The sequence below is a fragment of the Durio zibethinus genome, chromosome 27 (genome assembly GCF_047325235.1).
Source record: "Durio zibethinus cultivar Kanyao isolate XHJ-2024 chromosome 27, ASM4732523v1, whole genome shotgun sequence".
Taxonomy (NCBI): Eukaryota; Viridiplantae; Streptophyta; class Magnoliopsida; order Malvales; family Malvaceae; genus Durio; species Durio zibethinus.
Window position 1 is genome coordinate 15,055,282 of NC_143188.1, and position 22,026 is coordinate 15,077,307.

The 22,026-nt window shown below is 31.9% G+C and overlaps 3 protein-coding genes and 1 long non-coding RNA gene across 4 annotated transcripts; all 4 read left to right on the forward strand.

Annotated features, from left to right (window-relative positions):
• The first annotated feature begins 363 nt into the window (after positions 1–363).
• LOC111279785 (putative magnesium transporter NIPA1) lies at positions 364–3,966 on the forward strand. The gene is made up of 8 exons (XM_022866832.2): positions 364–835; positions 962–1,018; positions 1,745–1,835; positions 2,039–2,199; positions 2,639–2,766; positions 2,859–2,996; positions 3,259–3,351; positions 3,670–3,966. Exons 1-8 carry the CDS (start codon positions 709–711, stop codon positions 3,862–3,864), a joined length of 990 nt encoding a protein of 329 aa, XP_022722567.2. The 5' UTR covers positions 364–708; the 3' UTR covers positions 3,865–3,966.
• Positions 3,967–14,627: 10,661 nt separating this feature from the next.
• Positions 14,628–16,740, forward strand: LOC111279586 (uncharacterized). The gene has a single exon (XM_089756618.1). The coding sequence runs from the start codon at positions 15,131–15,133 to the stop codon at positions 16,469–16,471; it is 1,341 nt and encodes a 446-aa protein (XP_089612744.1). The 5' UTR covers positions 14,628–15,130; the 3' UTR covers positions 16,472–16,740.
• LOC149511007 (F-box/kelch-repeat protein At3g23880-like) lies at positions 16,502–18,285 on the forward strand. The gene is made up of 4 exons (XM_089756369.1): positions 16,502–16,556; positions 17,277–17,478; positions 17,569–17,847; positions 17,934–18,285. Exons 1-4 carry the CDS (start codon positions 16,502–16,504, stop codon positions 18,283–18,285), a joined length of 888 nt encoding a protein of 295 aa, XP_089612495.1.
• A 2,820-nt stretch (positions 18,286–21,105) lies between these two features.
• LOC149511008 (uncharacterized) lies at positions 21,106–21,764 on the forward strand. Its single transcript, XR_016334513.1, has 2 exons — positions 21,106–21,342; positions 21,450–21,764. It is a non-coding gene; the product is annotated as an uncharacterized LOC149511008 (long non-coding RNA).
• Positions 21,765–22,026: the final 262 nt, after the last annotated feature.

Genomic DNA, 22,026 nt, shown 5'->3' on the forward strand with positions numbered 1-22,026 from the left:
ATCATGTCATTTTATGTTTATTTTCTAATGTTATTGTGTCATGTTTCAAATTGATAGGTTTAATCCTAAGATTGAAACATCTTATTTTAATTTCTAAACATTATGGATGTAATTTAACATAGAATCGTTAAATGCCTAATTTCAAATTTTAAAAAGGATGTGTAAAAATCTTGAAGCATATTTACCCGATGCTGCCTTTCCTTAATTGTATTATAAAAAGAAAAAGGACTGCAATAGAAGAAAAGAAAGAAAGGAGGCAGTTATAGCAAAATGATGAAAATGGAGGGACAAAAAATTAATAATCAAAGGATAACGCGGGATCCAGAGGCTGTCTTAAATTGCAGTTGTTTCTCTAACGTTTGTGTAACGAACTCACCATTTGGCATTCACATTTCTCTCTCTTTGCCTTTCTGTCTCTCTTTTCATTTTTGTATACAAAAGAAAAGAAAAGAAAAATAAAAAAACCATAATTTCTTTCATTTTTAATTTTCTTTTCCCAGATTTGTATTATAGACTCGGGTCTCTAGCTTTGTCTCATTCATCCCTTTTTGCATTGTGCCAAGAATATAAAACAACAACATTCAAAGTCTTGATGTTTGTCTTGATTTGATAGTGGATTGGAAGTTTTGGCCCTGGGAAAAAACAAAAACAAAAACAAAATCAAGAGACCATTTTCCCATTTATCCTTTTTGTTTTGGTTTATGATCAATGGGGATGTCATATGACAATGTTCGTGGACTTGTTTTGGCTGTTTCTTCCAGCGTTTTTATTGGATCTAGCTTTATTATCAAGAAAAAGGGCCTCCAGAAAGCTGGAGCAACTGGAACAAGAGCTGGTTTCTTTCGTCTTTTTATTTCCCATCATTACTTCAATCTGTTAAACTATTTTGGCATCTCGGTTTAATTAATATATATTTTGTTCATGGATGAATATTGAAATGTATCTTCTAATTTGATAACAGGTGAAGGAGGGTACGCTTATTTATATGAACCTTGTTGGTGGGCAGGGATGATAACTAGTAAGTTCAATGACTATTTTAAAATTGTTATAATTTTATTTCTTTGTTCTTTCTAATTATAAGCTTAACAATTATTTGTAGATTGAAAATTTTGTTGTGTTCTTCTAGTGAAGGAAAAAAAAGGCACTTTCAATTTCAAGTTATTGAGAATTAGGGTGCTTCCATTGCTGCATAGCTGCGTTTTATGACTGCCCCCTTAAGGTCCATTGAATAAAACTTCTCCCACCTCGCATCCGAGTGAACTCTTTGTAGGAGTCCCTTAAGAAATAAAATTTTGAGGTTAGGATAAATCGGTAATCATGTGTTAAATAAGAATTGTGCTTTATTGATGCCCTCATTGGAATGTCAACAGATCCTACATGACCTGAAAATAGCAAAAGAGATAGATGTCTGCACCAAGCCTTGCAAGCAAGAAGTCCAGGCATTTCTTTTACTAATTTATATGTTGTTCAGATGTTCAGATATTTTACTGACTAAAGTTTACTTAAAAGGCAATAGCAAATCTGCAAAAAGAAAATTTTAAGTTGAAAATAGGGAAAAATATGATCGAGTATTTGTTCAGTTTTCAAAGAATTATGTAAGGTGTAAGCAAAGTTAAAGTTGTGTTTACATGCAATGGCATCTAGTTGTGGGCTGCAATGCATCCTTGCGCTACATATTTACTGTCTTTTGTTTTACAATCATTTCATGATCAGAAAGTCTGATAGTGCTGCTTGATTTATGTAGTGATAGTTGGGGAGATAGCTAATTTTGCTGCTTATGCGTATGCTCCCGCAATTCTTGTAACACCTTTGGGAGCTTTAAGCATTATTTTCAGGTACGGATCATATTCCGTATTGTGATAATATTTTGATTTTCAACCATCTAGCTAGGTTCATCTGCTCTCATCCAAAGGAAGGTATTTCGAAGTTTACATGTTCATGTAGTTAGGCATGTGGAGAGACATGTTTGCCAATGTTGGATTGGCTTGGCTTGCCTGTGGATTTGAGTAATTTTTAAGAAGAAAACATTATTATGCAGTGCAGTGCTAGCACATTTTATTCTGAAGGAGAAATTACACATCTTTGGTGTGCTTGGATGTGCACTGTGCGTGGTTGGTTCTACAACCATTGTTTTACATGCTCCACAGGAAAGAAATATTGAATCTGTCAAAGAAGTATGGCAGCTTGCAACAGAACCAGGTATGTAACAAATTCCAATCTAGTTACTGATATATTCACATTCATGTTTGAAGAGTAAATTCTCTGATTTATAACATGCGTTTTGTTTGGACGACTTTCATGTTTCTGAAATTCTACTCTTTACATTGACTGGCACGTGATCACATGATGAGTGTGGATTTGGTTTCTTTGACTCTTTTGGATATATCAAAACCAATGGATTGATTATTTTTTTAACAAATAAAAAATGGTTGGGACAAGATCCACATTAGCTGGTGAATAAAGTATACTTTCTGATTTAAAACGTTGTGTACTAAGTCAGATATTTAGATTGCTCAAAAAAGTTATTTAGTTCTAGCTAAGCAAGTCAAACAACCTTGCTCAGATAGACAATCTTGATATCCAATGGCATGGATCATTTGTGTTTGTCAAACTAATATATGCATTTTTATATTCACAGGTTTCCTTGTATACACCTGCCTAGTTGTGATTGTGGTAGCAGTTCTTATTTATCGATGTGTTCCACGCTATGGCCAAACCCATATGATAGTATATGTTGGAATCTGCTCTCTCATGGGCTCTCTGACGGTCTGCTTATAACTTTCAAGGCTTGTTTTTTTAATTATGGCTTTAACAGTGGTTCTTGTAAATCATCTTTTTTTTTTTTTTTTTTTCTATAGGTAATGGCTGTTAAAGCAGTAGGAATTGGGTTGAAGCTTACATTTGAAGGAATGAATCAATTTAAATACTTCGAAATGTGGGTTTTCACATTTGTTGTAGCCTTTTGCTGTCTTCTGCAGGTGAACTACTTGAACAAGGTAAATGTTGAAGATTTATTTCAATGTATTTCAATTTCTACTTAACATATCTGATTTTTCAAGTAGATGAAACGCAGTGCAAGGATGGTTATTCTGCATATCTACTAGGCAAATATCCGAGCTTGATTCAAACTAGCTTTAATTAGTTAATTTTTATTATTTTTCCTCTTCTTAAAGTGAAATTTACATATATTTATTGACTATAAGCTGAAGCTATTGTAGTTTCTGTTACTGAAACAGAAGCTTTACATTTTTTTTGCAGGCCCTAGACACCTTTAACACTGCTGTCATATCTCCTGTCTACTATGTCATGTTCACAACATTCACCATTCTTGCCAGCATGATCATGTTTAAGGTAAGCTTTATACATTTCTAATATTTTCATATTCAATTCTGCATTCTTTATCTATGTTGGTAGTATTCGGGGTGAGTATCGGATATTGGTATAGGCCAAGATGGGTACTTTAATTTTTCAAGTTTTTCAACATATTTGAAGGTCGAACACCCATGCCAATATCCGTTGAATAAGTATTGGACGCAGGTACTTCAGAAAAGACAAAGAATCAGGGCAACATAGATGCTTTTTTACTTGTAATAAACGGCGTCTCTATGAAAATTCTGTGCTTTTACATGTAATTCTTTAATTCTTCTCTCTTTTTTGGTAACAAAACAGGATTGGGATTCACAAGGTGCAGCGGACATTGCTACAGAATTATGTGGTTTTGTTACAATTCTGTCAGGGACCTTCCTCCTACACAAAACAAAAGATATGGGAAAAAGTCCCACTGTAATAAGCCCTGTCTTCACCAGCCCTGATCTAAACCCAGCTCCGAACACCAACTCCAACTCCAACTCCAACTCCAGATAGTCAAAGCTTCGAATTCTCAGCTTCTTATTCTGATGGCTTTTGGTTTCAAACCCTCAGCAAACTGCTACTTCCAAAGAGAAAAAGAAGACAAGGGGGCATTTTTAGAGAAAAAGAAGACAGTAAGGGGACATTTTTTTTTAAGTGAGATGCAAACTATGTGACATGGTGAATGTGAAGGGGATGCTACAAAACGTTTGAGATAGTTTTTCCTCGTATTCATTTATTTCTCTTATTCTTTTCACAGATTCTTAATTACCTTGTGAATATGAAACATACAGAATATTGTTGTTAAGAGGTTTTCGGAGAAATTACAAGGCAAGATTTGAAAAAGAAGAAAACGATGAAAATTTTATTGTAATGATTTGTATATTATAACGAGGATTAAAGCATATTTATACATAAGTAAAATGTTACAAAATAAAAAATACATTAAATAAAAATAATGACTAAATCAATTCATATAATCAACCAAATCGATTTAATGTTCTCTAAATCTATATCAAATTAATTTAAAATATTATTAGAATATTACTAAAATAATATCATCAATCTAGAATATTACCAGAATATTACTAGAATATTATTGATCAGGCGAATGTGATTTGATGAAGATATCTGCTTTTTGATCAATATTGGTAACAAGAATAAGTCGAAGAGTTTAAGCAAGCAGACGGTGATGAATGAAGTGACAGTCCATTTCAATATATTTAGTATACTCATGAAAAATATCATTGTGAACTATTTGAATGGTACTTTGATTATTACAAAATATAAGAGTATTATAGTGATAAGAAACACCCATAACCTGAAGTAGCCATCGTAACCATAAAAGTTCTGATGTGGCATCTGCAAGAGCTCGATACTTAGTTTTAGTGCTAGAACGAGATACCACAGTTTGTCATAGAATGACAATTAGTAAAATCTTCTACCCAATCAGCATCGCAATAACAATGTAAGTTCAAAGAGAAACTAGAGAAAAAAAAATACAAACTATAGAACATAGTACCCTTGAAATATTGTAGGATTCGAATGATTGCAGCAAAACGAGTAAATCAAGGACAAGGCAAAAATTGACTAACCAAATGAATAGCATAGGTAATGTTTGGATGAGTAACTATCAAGTATACAAGATTACTCACCAGAGTTCGATACAAAGAAGGGTTTGGAAGTGGTGTACCATTAAAAAGAGAAAGCTTCAAATTTTGTTCAAGTGGTGATGATGCAATCTTGTTTTTAGTTAAACCTGCTCAAATAATAAAAATAGAAGCATACTTTGTTTGCAACAAATGTAAGCCAATAGAATCACTAGTGACTTCAAGGCCTAAAAAATAACTCAAAGGACTGAGATCTTTCATCTTAAACTTAAAATGAAGAAAAGTCTTTAGATCTTGAATATCATTTGCATCATTACCTCTAATGATTATGTCATCCACATGAAGTAAAAGAAGAGTAATACCATTTTCAATAGTTTGAGTAAAGAGGGCAGAATAATGATTACTAGATGTAAAACCAAATTGTGTAACAATGGTACTAAACTTCAAGAACCAAGCTCTAGAGGCTTGCTTAAGACCATATATAGTACATCGAAGAGGATAGACCATGTTGGAAGGTACAGATGAACCAAAATGAGGTTTCATGTAGACTTTTTCGATGAGATAACCATTTAAGAAAGCATTTTTAGCATCTATTTGAAATGTTGTCTATTTTTTAGTTGCAACAATAGTTAATAGTGAACGAACAGATGTGAGACTTGCAACTGAGATAAAAGTCTCTTCATAGTCAATATCATATTATTATGTAAATTCTTAAGCAACAAGACGAGCTTTGTAACGTTCCACTAATCCATCAGATTTAGTCTTGATCTTGTAGACCCACTTACAATCAATCACTGACTTATTAGAAAGTCGTTCAATAATATCCCAACTATGAGTTTTCTACAGCTTTTCTACCATTGCTTGCTGTCACATAGGATTAGAGATAGCTTCATGAAAATTGGGAGATTCATGTAACGTGGGTAAAGTATAATAATAGTGAAAATTACGCAGGTGAGTGTTGGGTTCCCTTACCTGGGTGGAATGATGAAGTGGAGACAGTATGTATAGTGATAGGACAACTGTATCAATAGAAGTCTCAATTAGATCAGATATAATAAGAGTGAAAGAAGATGGATCACTATTTGAGTCAAAAGTACCTATAATAGTTTTTTCATTTTAAGAAAAATCAAAAGATGAATATGTAAAAATACGTGGAGAAGAATATGGTGAATGTAATTAGGACACATTAGTGAACTTTTTATGTTCTAAAAAAACTACACGTTTTGAGATGTGAAAACTATTAGACATTGGATCATAACACCTATACCCCTTGTATTCTATACCATAACTCAAAAAATAATACAATCTAGCTCTAGGTTCAAGTTTAATCCTTTCATGAGTAGGAAGTAAAACAAAGTAAATACATCCAAAAATTTTGAAAGAATGGTAATCATGTACCTTATTGTATAGACATTCATAGGGAGACCATGTGTTTAATACTGGTGTGAAAAAATGATTAATAGTGTAAATAACAGTGAGCACAGTTTCACCCCAAAAATGTTTAGGAAGGAAAGAAGAAATGAGAATGGCATGAATTGTGTCAAGAATATGACGATGCTTTCTTTCAGCTCGACCATTTTGTTGTGAAGTATAAGGCAAGACATATGAGGATGAGTCCTATAATCCTTTAACAAGTTACAAAACTTAATTTTTGTATATTTAGCAGTATTATTAAACCTACAAATTTTTATTTTTCTAGAAAATTAAATTTGTATCATGTTATTGAATTCACGAAAAATGGATAAAAATTTTATTTTTTGTTTGAATAAATATATCCAAGTATAATGAGAGAAATTATCAATAAATATAACAAAGTAATATGAACCTCCTAAGATTGATGTGAGAGCTGAACCCTAAATATCAGAATGGACTAAATCAAAAGAAGCAGATGACATAAAATCACTTTTATTAAAAGGTAAAACACTTTGCTTTTCAAGTTGACAAGATAAACAATGAAAAATATCATTAGAAACATTACTTAAGACATCGGTAGAAGCAAGTGACTTTATTTGAGAAATAGATGCAAGTCATAGCCTAAAATGTCATAAATCTAAAGAAACTGAAGAGTTACTTGTTTGAGTGTAGCTACAGTAAGCAAATATTGTGTAATTTTCAAGTTTCAAGCTTAAATAGTGTTCCAACCTTACGCCCTATTTCACTTTCTAACCTATTTGAGGATCCTACACAATACAACCATATCATTGTGAAAAATATAAATCAAGACTAAGGTCACAAACTTGCCTAACAAAAAGCAAATTTAAGGCAAGATTACGAACACGGTAAGTGTTAGATATACATTGTTTTGAAGTTTTAATATTACTAATGTGGCTAGATTTTAAGGCATATCCATTTGTTGTTTTAATGATTGGATCATTAGGTACATGTCTTTTGCTTTTGAACAAAGAACGGTAAGCAGTCATATGATTTTCATAGGCAGTATCAAATAACCAAACATTACCTGATGTGGCAGCAGACATGGCAAAAACATGAGATCGAGATAATATTTAATTGAACAAAGTTTGAAGATTAGTGGTGCAGATTGTAATGATTTTAGAAGAAGACTAAAAAATGTTTGGTTCAGTGGTTGTTGAGGCAGTTGTCTTGTTAGTACGAGGATCATGAATTAAACTACCGTTATAATGATATTAACTTTACAATTATGAATGGGATAATTAATCCTCCCACATTATGAACAAGACTTGTGAAAAGTAGAGCTATTATTTTTTTGAAAAACAGTAACAACAATAGTATCAATACTATTAGTTCGATTCATACCCAATCGAGTTTCCTCAAATATCAATTCTATAAGAGCATTATCCATAGTTAGTAAAGGAAGTCGGTGAAAAAGTGAAAACCTAGTATTCTCAAATTCATCTCGAGTGCCATTAGAAATTGAATAAGATGAATTTGATTTTGATAAGTAATAAAATTATCAGTATCACTTTCATCTTGAAATTTTAGCTTAAAATTTTCAAGCATGTCTCATAAATATTGTATTTTAGAATGAAAATCATAAATTGATTGACTTGATTTTTTACAAAGGTGAGATAAAGTGGACAAAATATGATATCGATGAGAAAAGATAGTAGAGTTGTACTGTATGGCAAAAAAATCTCAAGCATCTTTAGTTAGTTCAAATAGCCCAAAATGTACATTGATAGAAGAAATAGTGGTGTTAGTAAACCATATTAGAATTCGATGATTCTTACTTTCTCATTCCTCTAGTTGATCTGTAAATTTATCACTAGATTCTTCTTCTTTTTTTTCTTGGTGCTTTACGTTCTCCCATAAAAATAAGCCATAATTTCATTCCCTTTATATAACTATGCATAGTCATAGCTCACTTATTGCAGTTTTTTTCATCAAAAAAATTGAAATTGATTGTACATTTTCTCATTGAATACCTGTCATTAAGCTTTTAAAAAAGTAAAAGTTTAGGAAGTTATGAGTATTGATATAAAAGATGAATCTTGAAAATGGGAAGAGAAACCCAAAAAAATTTGAAGCGCAAAAGAAAAAATGAAGTTAAAAATAAGAATAAACCAAAGATGATAATAAGCAAATATTGGTTATTCCAGAGTTATTCATCTGCGGAATGAACCATGAAATCGTTATGATACCATGAAAAGGAAGAAAATGATAAAAAATTTATTATAATGATTTATTTATACAGAGGTAAAATGTTATAAAACAAAAAATACAATAAATAAAAATAATGACTAAATTAATTTTTATAATAAACTAAATTAATATCTAATATTTTTTTAAATTAATATTAAATCAATTTAGAATTTTACTGAAATATTACTAGAATTATATCATCAATCTAGAATATTACTAGAATTGACAAGATTGAATGAAGAAATCTTCTGTTGTTGCATATTGTGTCATATTTCAAGTTTGTTCATTAGTTTTTGATTGATGTTTGACTAGACGTGCCAAGGAAGGGGTTACATGCCTTCTCCATAATGTAGTTGGAATCTGAAACAGCAAACTAAGAATCAACTTATCATGGAAAATTTAGATTAAAAATGCTACTTCATGTGAAGGATCGAGTCGAGCCACTGTGATTCACATGCCTTCGTGAAACAGTTTGCAATGATTATCATTATTATTTAGGTCATTGCTCTTCTTATATGTGTCATTGTCTGAAAACTGTTTGCAGAAAATTAAAAAAATCCATTCCTTAAATAGGTAGAAGCTTTATTTAAAAAAGGTAAAAAGAGGAGCTAGCATGTCTCAGCTCCACTTCTACTGGATTGCAAACCAATGATCATGGACAAGGACAAAGAAGATCCTATGCACAATTAATAGCCATTATTATGATGCAAAGGTTAGCAGTGTGATCATGATGGTGGTGGGTATTGATCAATATATATAGTCAAATTCCAGTTCTTACGACTCAAAGCATCAATAATTGATACAGCTTCTGAAGGATCAATTAACAACTGCAACTGTGCCTGTGTCCACATCATGTAAAAGATATGTATAATTATCTCTGAGAAATGGTACCTGAAGAAACAAAACAGTTAGTGAAAGGTTCATATTTAATATATGGGTAATGTAAATGAAATTCAGTTCCATACTTGGTGAAATAGGAGAGAAATAGTACATTGTCTAGTGGGGTTTTTGTTTGCTTTTCATGGTGTTTGCTTTTTGGTGAAGTTCTTCATGCCTTCCTGCATTGTAAATGTTCATACACTTCCATAGTACTCGGCATTCAAAACTATTCTGATTATGTGCATGTGCTTGTTATGCAAGAAACTGTACTGATCATTCCTTGAAGTTTTTTTGAATATAGGTGCATATATATTTGAATCAAATATGATATGTTAATATGGTAAAAGTTAGTGCATATGCCATCAATGAATGGAGAAATAAATCAACCAAACCATTCACAAAAATAAAGAAGCAAAGAACAGAGAGGCATCAGATTTTTACGTGGAAAACCACTGTCAGAGCAAAGGCCATCCACTACAAGATAAATGGGTACATATATAGTTTTATGTCTCAAGCTTTTTTTGGCATAAACTTAAGGACTGATCATCACTCTGTTATCTAATAAACCACCAGAAATTTTGAATGCAACTCTGGCTCTACTTAAATGATATAACTTCATAAAGATGTAGCCCAATCGTGAAGCCATCCACGTCCAGGTATGCCACAGTATGTTCACCCGTAAGCTCTTCAGGACCGAGTATATGATCAGCAAAATCAGAAAAGCTGCTATTGGTCATGGTCTGCACCGGATTGTGAGTTTCTTGAGGATCAAGTTTCCACCAATTCAGATGATAACTTGTAACACTTTCTTGTATTCCTTTCATCAGCATTGCTTTCGCTTAGACTTCTTTGATATGATGACCACAAACTTTCTTTGAAAGCTTTTCTTTGTTAATCTCTTCAATCATGTAATCATCATGTCCAGGTACGTGTCAGTATATTCATCCGCAAGCTCTTCAGGACCAACGATATCAGCAAAATCAAGAAAGATGATACGGTTCATATGGTCTTCACCTGCTTGGATCATGAGTTTCTTGATGAAGTTCCCAAGAATTCTGTTGATAACTTGGAAGACTATTACGTACTTGCATTCCAATCATCAGCCTTGCTTTCGTTTAGATTTCTCTGGTGATCAGCACAAACTTTCTTCAGACTTGGAACTGAGCTATCTAAACTTACAGCAACATCTTTATTCATCAAAGAAAACAGATGCATAATCCAGTTGCCATTGCCTTGGATTGATTTATCTTTCTTGCAAGTAAAGGTGAAGTACTTGTCCAAGCCCAACAGCTGACCACTTGCATTCTTTAGTTCCTTGAAGCTCGGCCATGCCAACATCCGGAGTCCTACCAATCCTTGATTTACTCTTTTTCTTCAACTCGGTGAAAACCCAGAAAGATTTTCTTTCATCTTTGTTGAAAATATTCCAAGGCACTCTATTTTCTCCATAAAACTCACCGTCAATCACAATATTACAAGATAATGGTTGGTCGAAGATAGTAGCAGAAAATCTCTTCTATGCTACCTATATAGGTTTATTCATCGGAGAGAGCAACCATGTTAATCGATCGTTTCATCAGAGGAGATTTTCTGCTACTATCTTCGACCATCCATCAATTAACGGAGAACCATTATCCTAAATATATTACATATATATATATATATATAAATATATTGCATACACACATATATATATATATATATATATAAATATATTATGTATATAGCGATCCAAATAAAATTATAATAATATACTTTTTATTTTTTTTATGCCCAAGGAAAATAGATTAATAGTAAAATAGACTTATTGCCTCAAATGTATTTCCAAAAATATGTATATATATATATATATATAGTTCTTATTATCATCAATAAAAAATAATATATAAACGTTGACATTAGCTTAGGAGATTTAAATTTTGAACTTTGAAAAATTAAAAAAGCATTAGAAATAAACTTGTGTGCTGCCATGGGTTAATTTTTTTAATTTTTAATAAACAATATCCATGATAAATTTAATAAATTTGTGAGTATAATTTTGTTTATATAATTTTTTTAATAAAAATAATTAAATCAAATTAAATAAAATTAATTTCATTCTTTTAAATTTGTCTTTCAAAACATAATAAAAATATTATAAAATAGATAATTAAACAAATTAAAACAAAAAAAAGAGCTCAAGAAAAAAAAAAAAAATGAAGCAAATTGAGATGACATGTGAACACTTTTATTTAGTGATGGCAACCAATCGATTTTTATATGTATAAATTTCAAATCTGATTCGTTAATAATTCAATCTGACTTTAATTTAGACTGACATTAAGTATTTTTTATACTTAATCTCGATCAAATATATATATATATATATAATTATATTTAATTTGACTTGATTTGAAATAAGTATAATAATTTAAATTTAGTATAATGTTTATAAAACTATTATTTTTAATATAAATTATATATAAATTTAATATTTTTATTTAATTAAGATATTAAATAATAATTTTATTAATATAGTATATATATAAATATAAATTTAGATAAATAATAAAATATATTTATATATATTTAGAGAAGAGTCAAGACTAAGCACTCCAAACCTGCCTTCGACTCCAGTAAGAAAGGAAAAATCATTCCAATCTCGATTTGAGACCCATTTTCAAAAGAAAAAATTGTCCCTTTGGATCGAGATAGGTTGCAATTCATCGGGTACAAGTTGTTTTAGCAATCCTATCTCTAGTTTAGAATGTCAAAGCAAATAAAAACGCCAAAGCAAATAAAAAGGCAAAATAGAATGTCATGTGAACACCGTCCATTTAGAGAGCAAGTTTAAGCTTTCCTCGATAACAACTAGACCCTTTAATGATTCTATTAAGCTCTAACTATGACTTTGACATAAAGTTTTTTATATATCTGATTTGATATATATGGATAAAATGCATCGAATTGATTTGATTTGAAATTAATTTAATAATTTTAATTTGGTATACTATTTATAAAAATATAAAATTTTTAATATAAATTACATTTTAATTATATATAACTTTAGTGCTTTTATTAAATTAATTTATAAAAATAAATTTATTAATAAAATTATATAAATATAAAATTAAATAAATATAAAATATAATTTTAGAAATACCTCGAAACGGAGCATCTTAAACTCATATTTGATCCAACCATATTTAAAAAAAAAAAGAAGCCCTCAACCATATCCAAGAAGCTTGGTTTCACTTTTAATAAAAAACCTTAATTATGCGCTTATGAATCCATTTACTTGATTATATGTGCGAATGAAATTGAAATTAATATTCTTAATATGCATGAAACAAAATGAAATTGTTTTCTTGGCTTTCTAGGCTAGCTCTGGATTGCATACTTATGAACTTGGTCTCTTCTATTTGCACATATAATAAAGTAAGAATAGACACATTGATGACTTATGTGTATGCATGCATGTTAGTCTGAGCTTGAACAACTATAGAACATTGTCACTGATAATGTCATCAGCAGATTGATAAATCCGACAGTATATAATCTTTCAGCTACTTGTCATTACTATTAGATTTGTTAGTCTGTTGATGATATTTTTTAGTGGCCCAAAATTAAAGATCTTGATTTTTTTTTGTTATCAAAAGTTTATAATTAAATATATACTTTTTTTAAACAAATTATTTATTCTTGGAAACTGATTTTCAGAGTATATGATGACTTTTGACTGAGAAAGCAACATAAGTATCAAAAATGAATTTTTTGAGAAGTGTGTTTTATTTTCGGTAATTTATTTTTTAGAATTATATTGCTTTTTAGGAAATGGATATTTGAGAATGCAATATAACTCTCAAAAATCTATTTTCGAGAAATACAAGGTAATTTTTAAGTGTATAAGCTATTAAAGGAATTTTTGTCATTTACTAAATGTTAAAATTGGTATTTTAGTATGTAGGTATTTTTGGAAGAAAATTTTAGGGGTATATAGAAAAAATTTGGTGGTGTATTTAGAACATCCTATATATAAAACATGATTATCTATAATAGTTAGATATGATAATTTTTGTACCTATATCATATTTATTCGTGTCCAAAACATATAAAACACCGAATTACTTTGTAATAATTTTTGTTGACACGTCAAAAATGAAATAATTTTTTTTTATTTTTGTCCAAATTAAAAGTGTTTATGTGTCGCGTCGGGTTGAGTTCGAGTCAGACTCGTATTTGGTATTAATAATATATATATATTTAGACCTGACTTGACCCAAAATTTGGCCTCAAAATTTTCTCAAACCTAGCCTAAATGAAAAATATAAATTTCAAAACCTATCAATTAAACTTAATTTATATAATAAAAATTAAAAAAGTGTTATAAATTTAGTTTAATGGGATTATTTAATGACATATATATATATAAATTAAAAATAAAAAATATATATGTAAAAATTAAAAGTAAAAATTATATAAAAATAAAAATTTAATTTAATAAAATATAAAAAATTATTTTTAATTTATATAATTCACATATATAAATAAAAAATTTATATATATATGAATTCGGATTGGATTGCACTGGATCAGGTTCGAGTTTAAATATTTTATTCAAGATCCAATCCTAAATTTAAATGATCCTAAAAAATGTGTCCAAACCCATTTAACGAGAAATTATTTTTTATTTAAATCTTTTCAAAATTTGAATCGATATTTGAATTTAGATGAATAACTTAAACCTTAAATAAGTTTAATCCAAATTATATATATATTTATTAATTTTAGATCATATTATTTTTATATTTTTTATATTATTTTCGTATCATATGATATTATGTATGAACAAAGCGTTAAGTCTAAAAAAAATATATAAGCATAGATACCAACTTAGAGAATTTTATTTTAATATTTAGAGTGAGTTAAAGTTTTATCAAATTCATTTATCCACTACTTATATTTTACTTTTTATCTTTTTATTATATTTGAAAAATCCTTGCAACTCAAATTTCGTAATAGAAAAAAGTACTTAAAATTATCCCATTAAAAATATTAAAAACTCAAAATTGTATATAACTAATATTATTGCCCAATAATTATAAAAAAAAATTTATTACCCAATAAAAAGATAGATTTTAAAATCGGCAACCCATTCGCGTATGCAAAGTAATGGCAAACAGCAAAACAGGAAAAACCTCAACCAACCAAAACAACCCCGCTAGATTACAAATCACAAAGACATAAATTTCACCACCCGCATTCACCGCTCCCTTGTAATAACAAGAACCCAAAACGCTAAAAAAATCAATCCTGTTTCCTCTTTCGTAGTTACAAATTTCTCACTGTTTTGAGTTTTACTCAGTCACTTCGAAAGGTACTTACTTTCTCACAGATTCCTTCACTCTCTCCCGAATTTTCTCTAGAAATTTTCCCATCTTACTTAACTCAAATCAGACCCCACTTCAAAGGAATAAAACCCAGACTGTCAAAGCGGTTTCTTTTCCTCAATCTCTCTATTTTAAGGTAAGGGCTCTTGCAAATCTTTTGTTTTGGGTGTTTCTTGTGATCTGGGTTGTTTTGATTTTGGGTCTTTTTTTCGATGCCATACAATTGTGTGTTTCATGATTTTGAATTTACGCTTATAGAGAAAATTGGGGTTTTTATTGGTTTATTTGTATATATTATACCAAATGATGATACCGAAAAGAAAGAAATGGACCGAGGCTGAAGAAAAAACCCTAATTGATAAATATGGTGAGATGGTGGCTGATGGGACTCTTGCGAAAATGAAAACCAGGGAAAAGAAATATAAGCCTATTGCTTATTATGTGAATTCTATGCATCATTGGCGTGATTCTATTGCATATCCATGGCAATGGTCATGGAAGGATGTGTCTACTAAGGTGCAAAATATGAGGCACCAATATTTGCTTGTTAAACAAAAGATTAAGAAACCTGATGCTGATAATCCGGTGGGTGGGGAATGTAATGGGGATGATGACTTTGACTGGTTAGAAGGGCTTACACATTGGTCGAATTTTTTGCTGTACAAGGAGGTATTTGGGGATGTGGCAGTTTCATATAATAGTAATAATAACAATAATAGTAACAATAGTAGTGATATTATGGCGATTGCGACTGAGGAAAGGGAAAATGGAGGAGGATTCGTTGGACGTAGGGGGATGGATCTTGCGGAGTTTGGACAAATAGGTCAATCTGGGGATGGCGATTTTGTGGGAATTGATGGGGGAGAGAATGGGGTGTTAGGTTTGAGATTTGAGTATGATGGTGAAGAAGGAGAGGGGAATTATAATGGTAATGATCAAGTGAGGGAGGAGGTAGATGATGGTTTGTTGTATGAAGAAGTGGAGCCAAATGGGTCTAATTTAAAGAAGAAAAGGAAAGTGTTGAAGGGGTTGGAGAAGAAGGCATTTGGGTTTCTTATGAACCAGTTGGGGCAATTAAGGGAATTGGAGTCTCGGTTTGAGCAACGTGAGGCTGTGAGAGAGTGTGAGAGGCAGAGAAAGGAGAATGTTCAACTGGAGCTTGAGAAAGAAAGGGAAAGGAAGTTGGAAGAAAGAGAAAAAGAGAGGGAAGAAAGAGAGAAGGCTAGAGAGAAGCTGAGAAGGCAGAGAATTTGTGAGTGGGAAGCTATGGAAAAGGAAAGTGAAGATAAAGAAAGAAGAAGAAAAGAAGAGGAGTCGATACAAGAGAGGGAATGGGAGGAGAGGATGAATAGAAGGAGGTCCGAATGGAAGAAGAGGATGGATGAAATGCTAAATCAGCACAGAGCAGAAATGAGCCAGATGCAGAACCGTATTCTTCACGAGCAACAAAATCTTACTAGCCAGTTGCTTGGAATTGTCTCTCAATGGACTGGTCATCCAGCAGGGCTTTCAGACCATACTGGTGCCAGCAACCATTATCTTTCACAAATGATGCAAAATTTGCACCATGTGAATGGTATGGTTCATGGAGATGGGAGGGTTGACGGAGACAATCAAGATGACCAATTTATTGTTGATGGATGATATCTTTTCTGCAACATCAACTCCTTGGACATGCGAATAACTGGAGGTTGTGCAACAATGTTTGCTGCAATGGAAAGTGTAAAAGGTCAGGCATTGTTAATTGCATATGGTCAAGTTCTTCAGCTACATTTGCTTGCATACCAATCTATTTAGTTCGAAACCTAGTTAATAAGGGATATAAGATTCTCTGTTTTGGTTTTGTCTTCTTCTCCTCATCTTGTTGTAACTATATTTGTTAAATATAAATGAAATCCTATTCTGAATTGTAATTATTTTTGTTCTCTCTTCTACTCTTTTATTGTTTGTCTGTTTGTTTATTTTTTCCTAGAAGTTAATTTTATTTCTTCATTGTTGGCAGCAGCTAGAAAATTAAGCGCCCTCCCCTCCCACCCCCCCCCCCCCCCCCCCAAAAAAAAAAAAAAAGTCTTGTGAACTGCACCACATGTTGGACAAGTATTATCTTTTGAGCTTTTCAGAAGATATTAAAGCTAATCTAAAATGGAAAAGAATGGACTGTACACACGGCTTCCCCTGTACAATATCTGTTTATTCCCTGCAACCTCTGGATTAATAAAACAAAAGTGGATGATTCTTTGAAGTACTAGTTCAATTAGTTTCCCAATTGTAATGACTACTTCAAAATGGAGCAGCTGATCATTGAACAAAAAATTATGTGTAGTGAATGTTATTCTGACAGGAAATTTCTCCTCCCAATATTTTGGTTCAAGAACGGATGACTCTTTCAACCAATGTCTAAAATCCCAAATTATTGCTAGTGTACAATGTAAGATTTTGGGTAATTCAGGCAATGTGGTGCAGCTATTTAACCTAAGGGTATCCAAAGAGGAAAGGCAGAAACAAGAACTGATCTTAAGGGATGCCATGAAAACACTCCCTCAGCTCCCTCTAGATATTATTATCAATATACTGTCCAGGTTACCAGCCAAGTATCTGATACAGCTTAAGTGTGTATGCAAGCCATGGTTGTCTTTGATCTCTGATCCTCAGTTTGCCAAATTGCACCTTGCAGTCAAAGAAGAATTGCAATTTTAGCAGCCTCAGAGTCCGTTTCATTACTTAACCTCTTGAATCAGCAGTCTTGAAGCTTCTGGTGATGGTCTTGATGATGAAAGCAAACTGGTATTTGAACTTGAGTATCCGGCAGCAATGAGGAAGACTTCTGACTCTGATGAATTGGTGGATGGTTGGTATGATTTCGGAGGGTCTTGTAATGGCTTGATATGTGCAGTCATAGATCATGAGCGCATCTTCTTGTGGAATCCAACTATTAGAGAGGCCAACTCTGTCCTTTTGATACAAAGGGCACATTTTCTTGCGGTCTTGGCTAAGATTTCTCAACTGATGATTGCAAAGTTGTTAGAATTGCTCGCCCTTCTACCGCCAGTGCTTCTAAAGAAACTGAAGTTGGTGTTCTGGAATTGAAAAGTAACATTTGTTGAAGGATTCAAGGTCTCCAATCTGGAACAGAAATAGAAGGAGCTGGGATTTTTCTCCGTGGGGCATTGCATTGGTCAGCAGCAAGACAAAGAGGTCTGAGAAAAACCTATGTAATCGTTGCATTTCACATGGTAGAAAAGAAATTCAATGACCTGATCCCACCGGATCATATAGAAGAGAGTAAAGATAATAGAATGGCTTTGGGGATTTCAGGAGATTGCCTATGCCTGTTCCATAAAGGATATGATTGTGAAGCTATTTATGAGGCATGGCTGTCGAAGGAATATGGTGTCAAATCGTCATGGACTAGATTGTTCAGTGTTGGAGAAACCTTGCATGAATCATATAAGTACTAGGAGAATGCATTAGACTGTTGGTAAATTTGTTTTAGATTATGATGGTCGGGAATTGGTCTGGTATGATCCTCGCAATCATTGGGATTGGTTTCTCCCAGCTGTTTATATTGAAAGCCTGGTTTCGCCACATTGTAGTTATGCTACCAATAGAACCAATGGTACAGACATGTATTGAAGAAAATCAAGCCAATTACGAGGTGAGGCGAGTTGGTGTCATTGTGGTTGCATATTCAACAGCCATTTGAACATTTTTGTAAAATTAAAGCTATCTTTAGTTTCTGGGTAAAGGACTTGATCGAACTGGTGGATACTTTCTGCCACTGTGCTAAGAAGTTGAAGATTTTCTAAGCTAGATTCAATAGATTTATTGTTTAGGTCAAGAAATTCTGCTAGGAAAGATCAGGTTGCGGAAGTTTTCATGGTTGACATGAGAATTTGTAACAGTAAAATCCTTATGGTTTTTATCCTACTAGCAGAAAGCCTGCTACAGTACAACTATCTTTTAGGATGTCTTCAATACAGTGATAATAACATCTATATCAAAATAACAGTATGTGTGGACTGTTGATAAAGAGCTGGACTTAGTAGTTTCAGTGACTAGAATTTAAATCCTGGTAACCTCAAATACCAAAAAAATATCCACCTAATCAAACATGGTAGAGTTAAATCCCCAAGCATCACATAGGTTCAAATTGACAGAATCAGTTGCTATGTTCCCCAAATCAGGTAGGCGCAATCTCACTGCATCCTTTACGTAACCAAGAGCATCCAACTTTGTAGCTGGAGTCTGATCAAACAGACTGTTGCTTCTCTCCCCCCAAACCTGGAATATGAGAGCATTCCAGGCTAAGCGCAAGATAATGAAGATTAGCCTTCCTTTTAAGCCTGCTAACTTCCCAATGAACCTCATCCCTCCAAGAGCCAACTCCCCTGTGCAGCTTACAAAGCAGGATAGCCTCATGCCAAATATCTTTGGAAAAATTCGCAGCCAAAGAAAATATGATCCCTTGATTCCTGACCCGAATAAAGTACACAACAAACATCAATTGTAATCCCCCATGAAAGCAGCCTGTCCTTGGATGGCAATCTATTAAGGATAGCCATCCAAGAGACCACTATATGATTTGGTATATGAAAAGGGGGAAATAGTAGCCGCCATGCAACAAACAACCTTCAACTGCTTAGGTCAAAGATATTTCCATACTGAAGCTACTGAATATCTTTTTCCAGGTTTAAACATGACAGCCACCCCATCTTACTGCTAAATAAACTGCCAAGCTGGATTCCTAAGCTGCAAAAGCTTCCAGCAGTACCAGCCACTCCCTTAAGTGATTTGAGCCTGCCATAAAGACCTGCTAGTACTGTCCTAATTTGATGCAAGCTGCAAATTATCTCTGTTGAAACCCAGTTTTGATGTTGTAGAAACCAAATTTATGGATAGAGTTGGATATGCAGTTAAATGGAAAAAGGAAAAAAAAAACTCAACAAAAGAAACGTGCTTCTGCAATCTGCAAAATAGACTTGAAGATCTGTCTTGATTGCATTGAAGCTGCAGAGATTGAAAATTAGCAAGTAATGATAAGCAAACACATATTTATTACCTCCTTACTACATAAACTAGGAGAAAAAAACCTTAATGATTTCATATCAATAATGAAATGAGCCTACTGCAACAATTCAGAAAATGGAATCGTACTTCAAAGACATTCCATTTGCCACAATATTGATTGTACTGGTGCTAAAGTCTAACCCATAAGCATGAGCTCCACGACCAAAAGTCCCTGCAAAGTATCTGATAACTCCATAGCTTCCACATATGCCGAGGATTCTAAGCTGTACATGGCAATTTGGTTGAAAGCAGATTTGTGAAGCTTTCATTTCAATAACTTGGCAGCAAGAAAATGATTGGGAGAAGCTAGTGAGTATCAAGAAACTATATTGGACAGTATCACTATCTTCAATATTGGACAGGATGTTGAGAGGATAAAGCAAGGACCTGGTGACTAGTAAGGAACTAAATAAAAAACTGAAAAAGTAACTTCAATTTTCTTAAAAAAACATGTAAATAAACCTCAATGAAAATGAAGTTGATGTATGTTTAAATTGTTCAATACTTAAAAAGTGAAAGTAATAACATGCCATGTTGGCTGTTGGATTAAGAACAATCTGATGCCTATTTAAAATTAAATTATCTCTAAAGAAACTATTTAGACCCATTTGGATTTCTTATTCAATGCCATTGAATTTAGGCTAAAATATAAATTCATTGTCATCTTTATGTTTATATTTAAGATATATTTCATCTTTAATTTTAATTTAATTACTATCATATTTAATTTTACTACTATAATAATTAATTTCACTAAAACTAATTTCACTCCTTATCCAAATTGTTATTAAGAAAAAAAAAGATATCTAACACAATATTATTACTCTTTCCATTATACAAAAAAAAATTTATATTTTGGTACATAATACACAATAGATGACATACTTTTTATGTATAAAAAAAAAATAATGAATTTAAGTATAATTAAATTTTGTTTTAATTCTATTTCAAAATTTATATTAAGATTTGAAATTTATATCCTTTTCTTTTGAATTCAAATTTCTAAAAATAAATTTAATTAACAAAAAAGAATCATAGAGGAAAGAAAAACTAATACCTCAAAAACAAAAATACGAATTTCGGGCTTTGATAATGTTTGTTTTTCAAAAATATATATATAAAAAAATTCATACATATAAATAAAATTAATAATCAACAAAAAAAAATTAATTACCGGTATTGATAGGCCTATTGGTTCAAAAGACCTAGTTTTTCTTACATGGGCTGGGTCCATTACAACCGAAATCGGGCTTTGCTTTGCACTAAAACACAATGATCGATTCCCAATTTGGAAGTTTTTTGGAATTATAAACTGATTGAAGAAAGACATACAAAGCAATTAACGTAGAAAAGCAAAATAAAACAAAAAAAAAAAAACGTTGTCAAAAGGGTTTAAAGTTATGGGTTTTCAAACCAATTTTTCCCCCCCTTTCTTTTTCTTGTTCCTGGTAAAAATTTCCTCCTGCCCAGTTTTATTTTCAATCTCAAAAAAATTCCTTTTTTTACCGTAAAATATGGGTATTGTTTTAATTGATTTTATCTCCTGTTTTTACAGCGACACTATAATTCGAGAGCTAGAGCAATTGCAGCAAAATTTTGGACACCCAACATCGGCAAGGGTGGAGTATTTGATTTTTTTTTTTAATTTCTTCTTTCTATGATCTTTGTCAGACTTTCACTGTGTAGAACGATTCTATTTTTAGATAAGCATAACTTTCTTTTTCTTATTTGTGTTTCTTAGGCTTTATTGTATGTTGGTTCTGTTCTGTTTTACCCATTTCATTTATTTTTATGATTTAAATTGAACTACTGTGTGAAAAAGAATATCGAGTATTGCCAAGTAGTATTTTCTTTGACTATTACCGTAAATAATTGTCAATCTTGTCATTCAATTGCGAGCTGTTAAATTTGCTGCAAAAGAATGATTATTGCAGTTTGAATCTCTTGTTATTATGGGGAAGAATGGGAGGGTGGTTGAAAAAGGGAAATAAAAATAAAATGAAATAGTTGGTTGGAAAGTGTTACCTTTTATGGAGTTCTAGCTTGCAATCATCATTTGTTTAATTGTACATTTTGCATTTTCCAACAATTGAATGGAGCGAATTTTTTGGATTTCCATTTCATTGGTTACA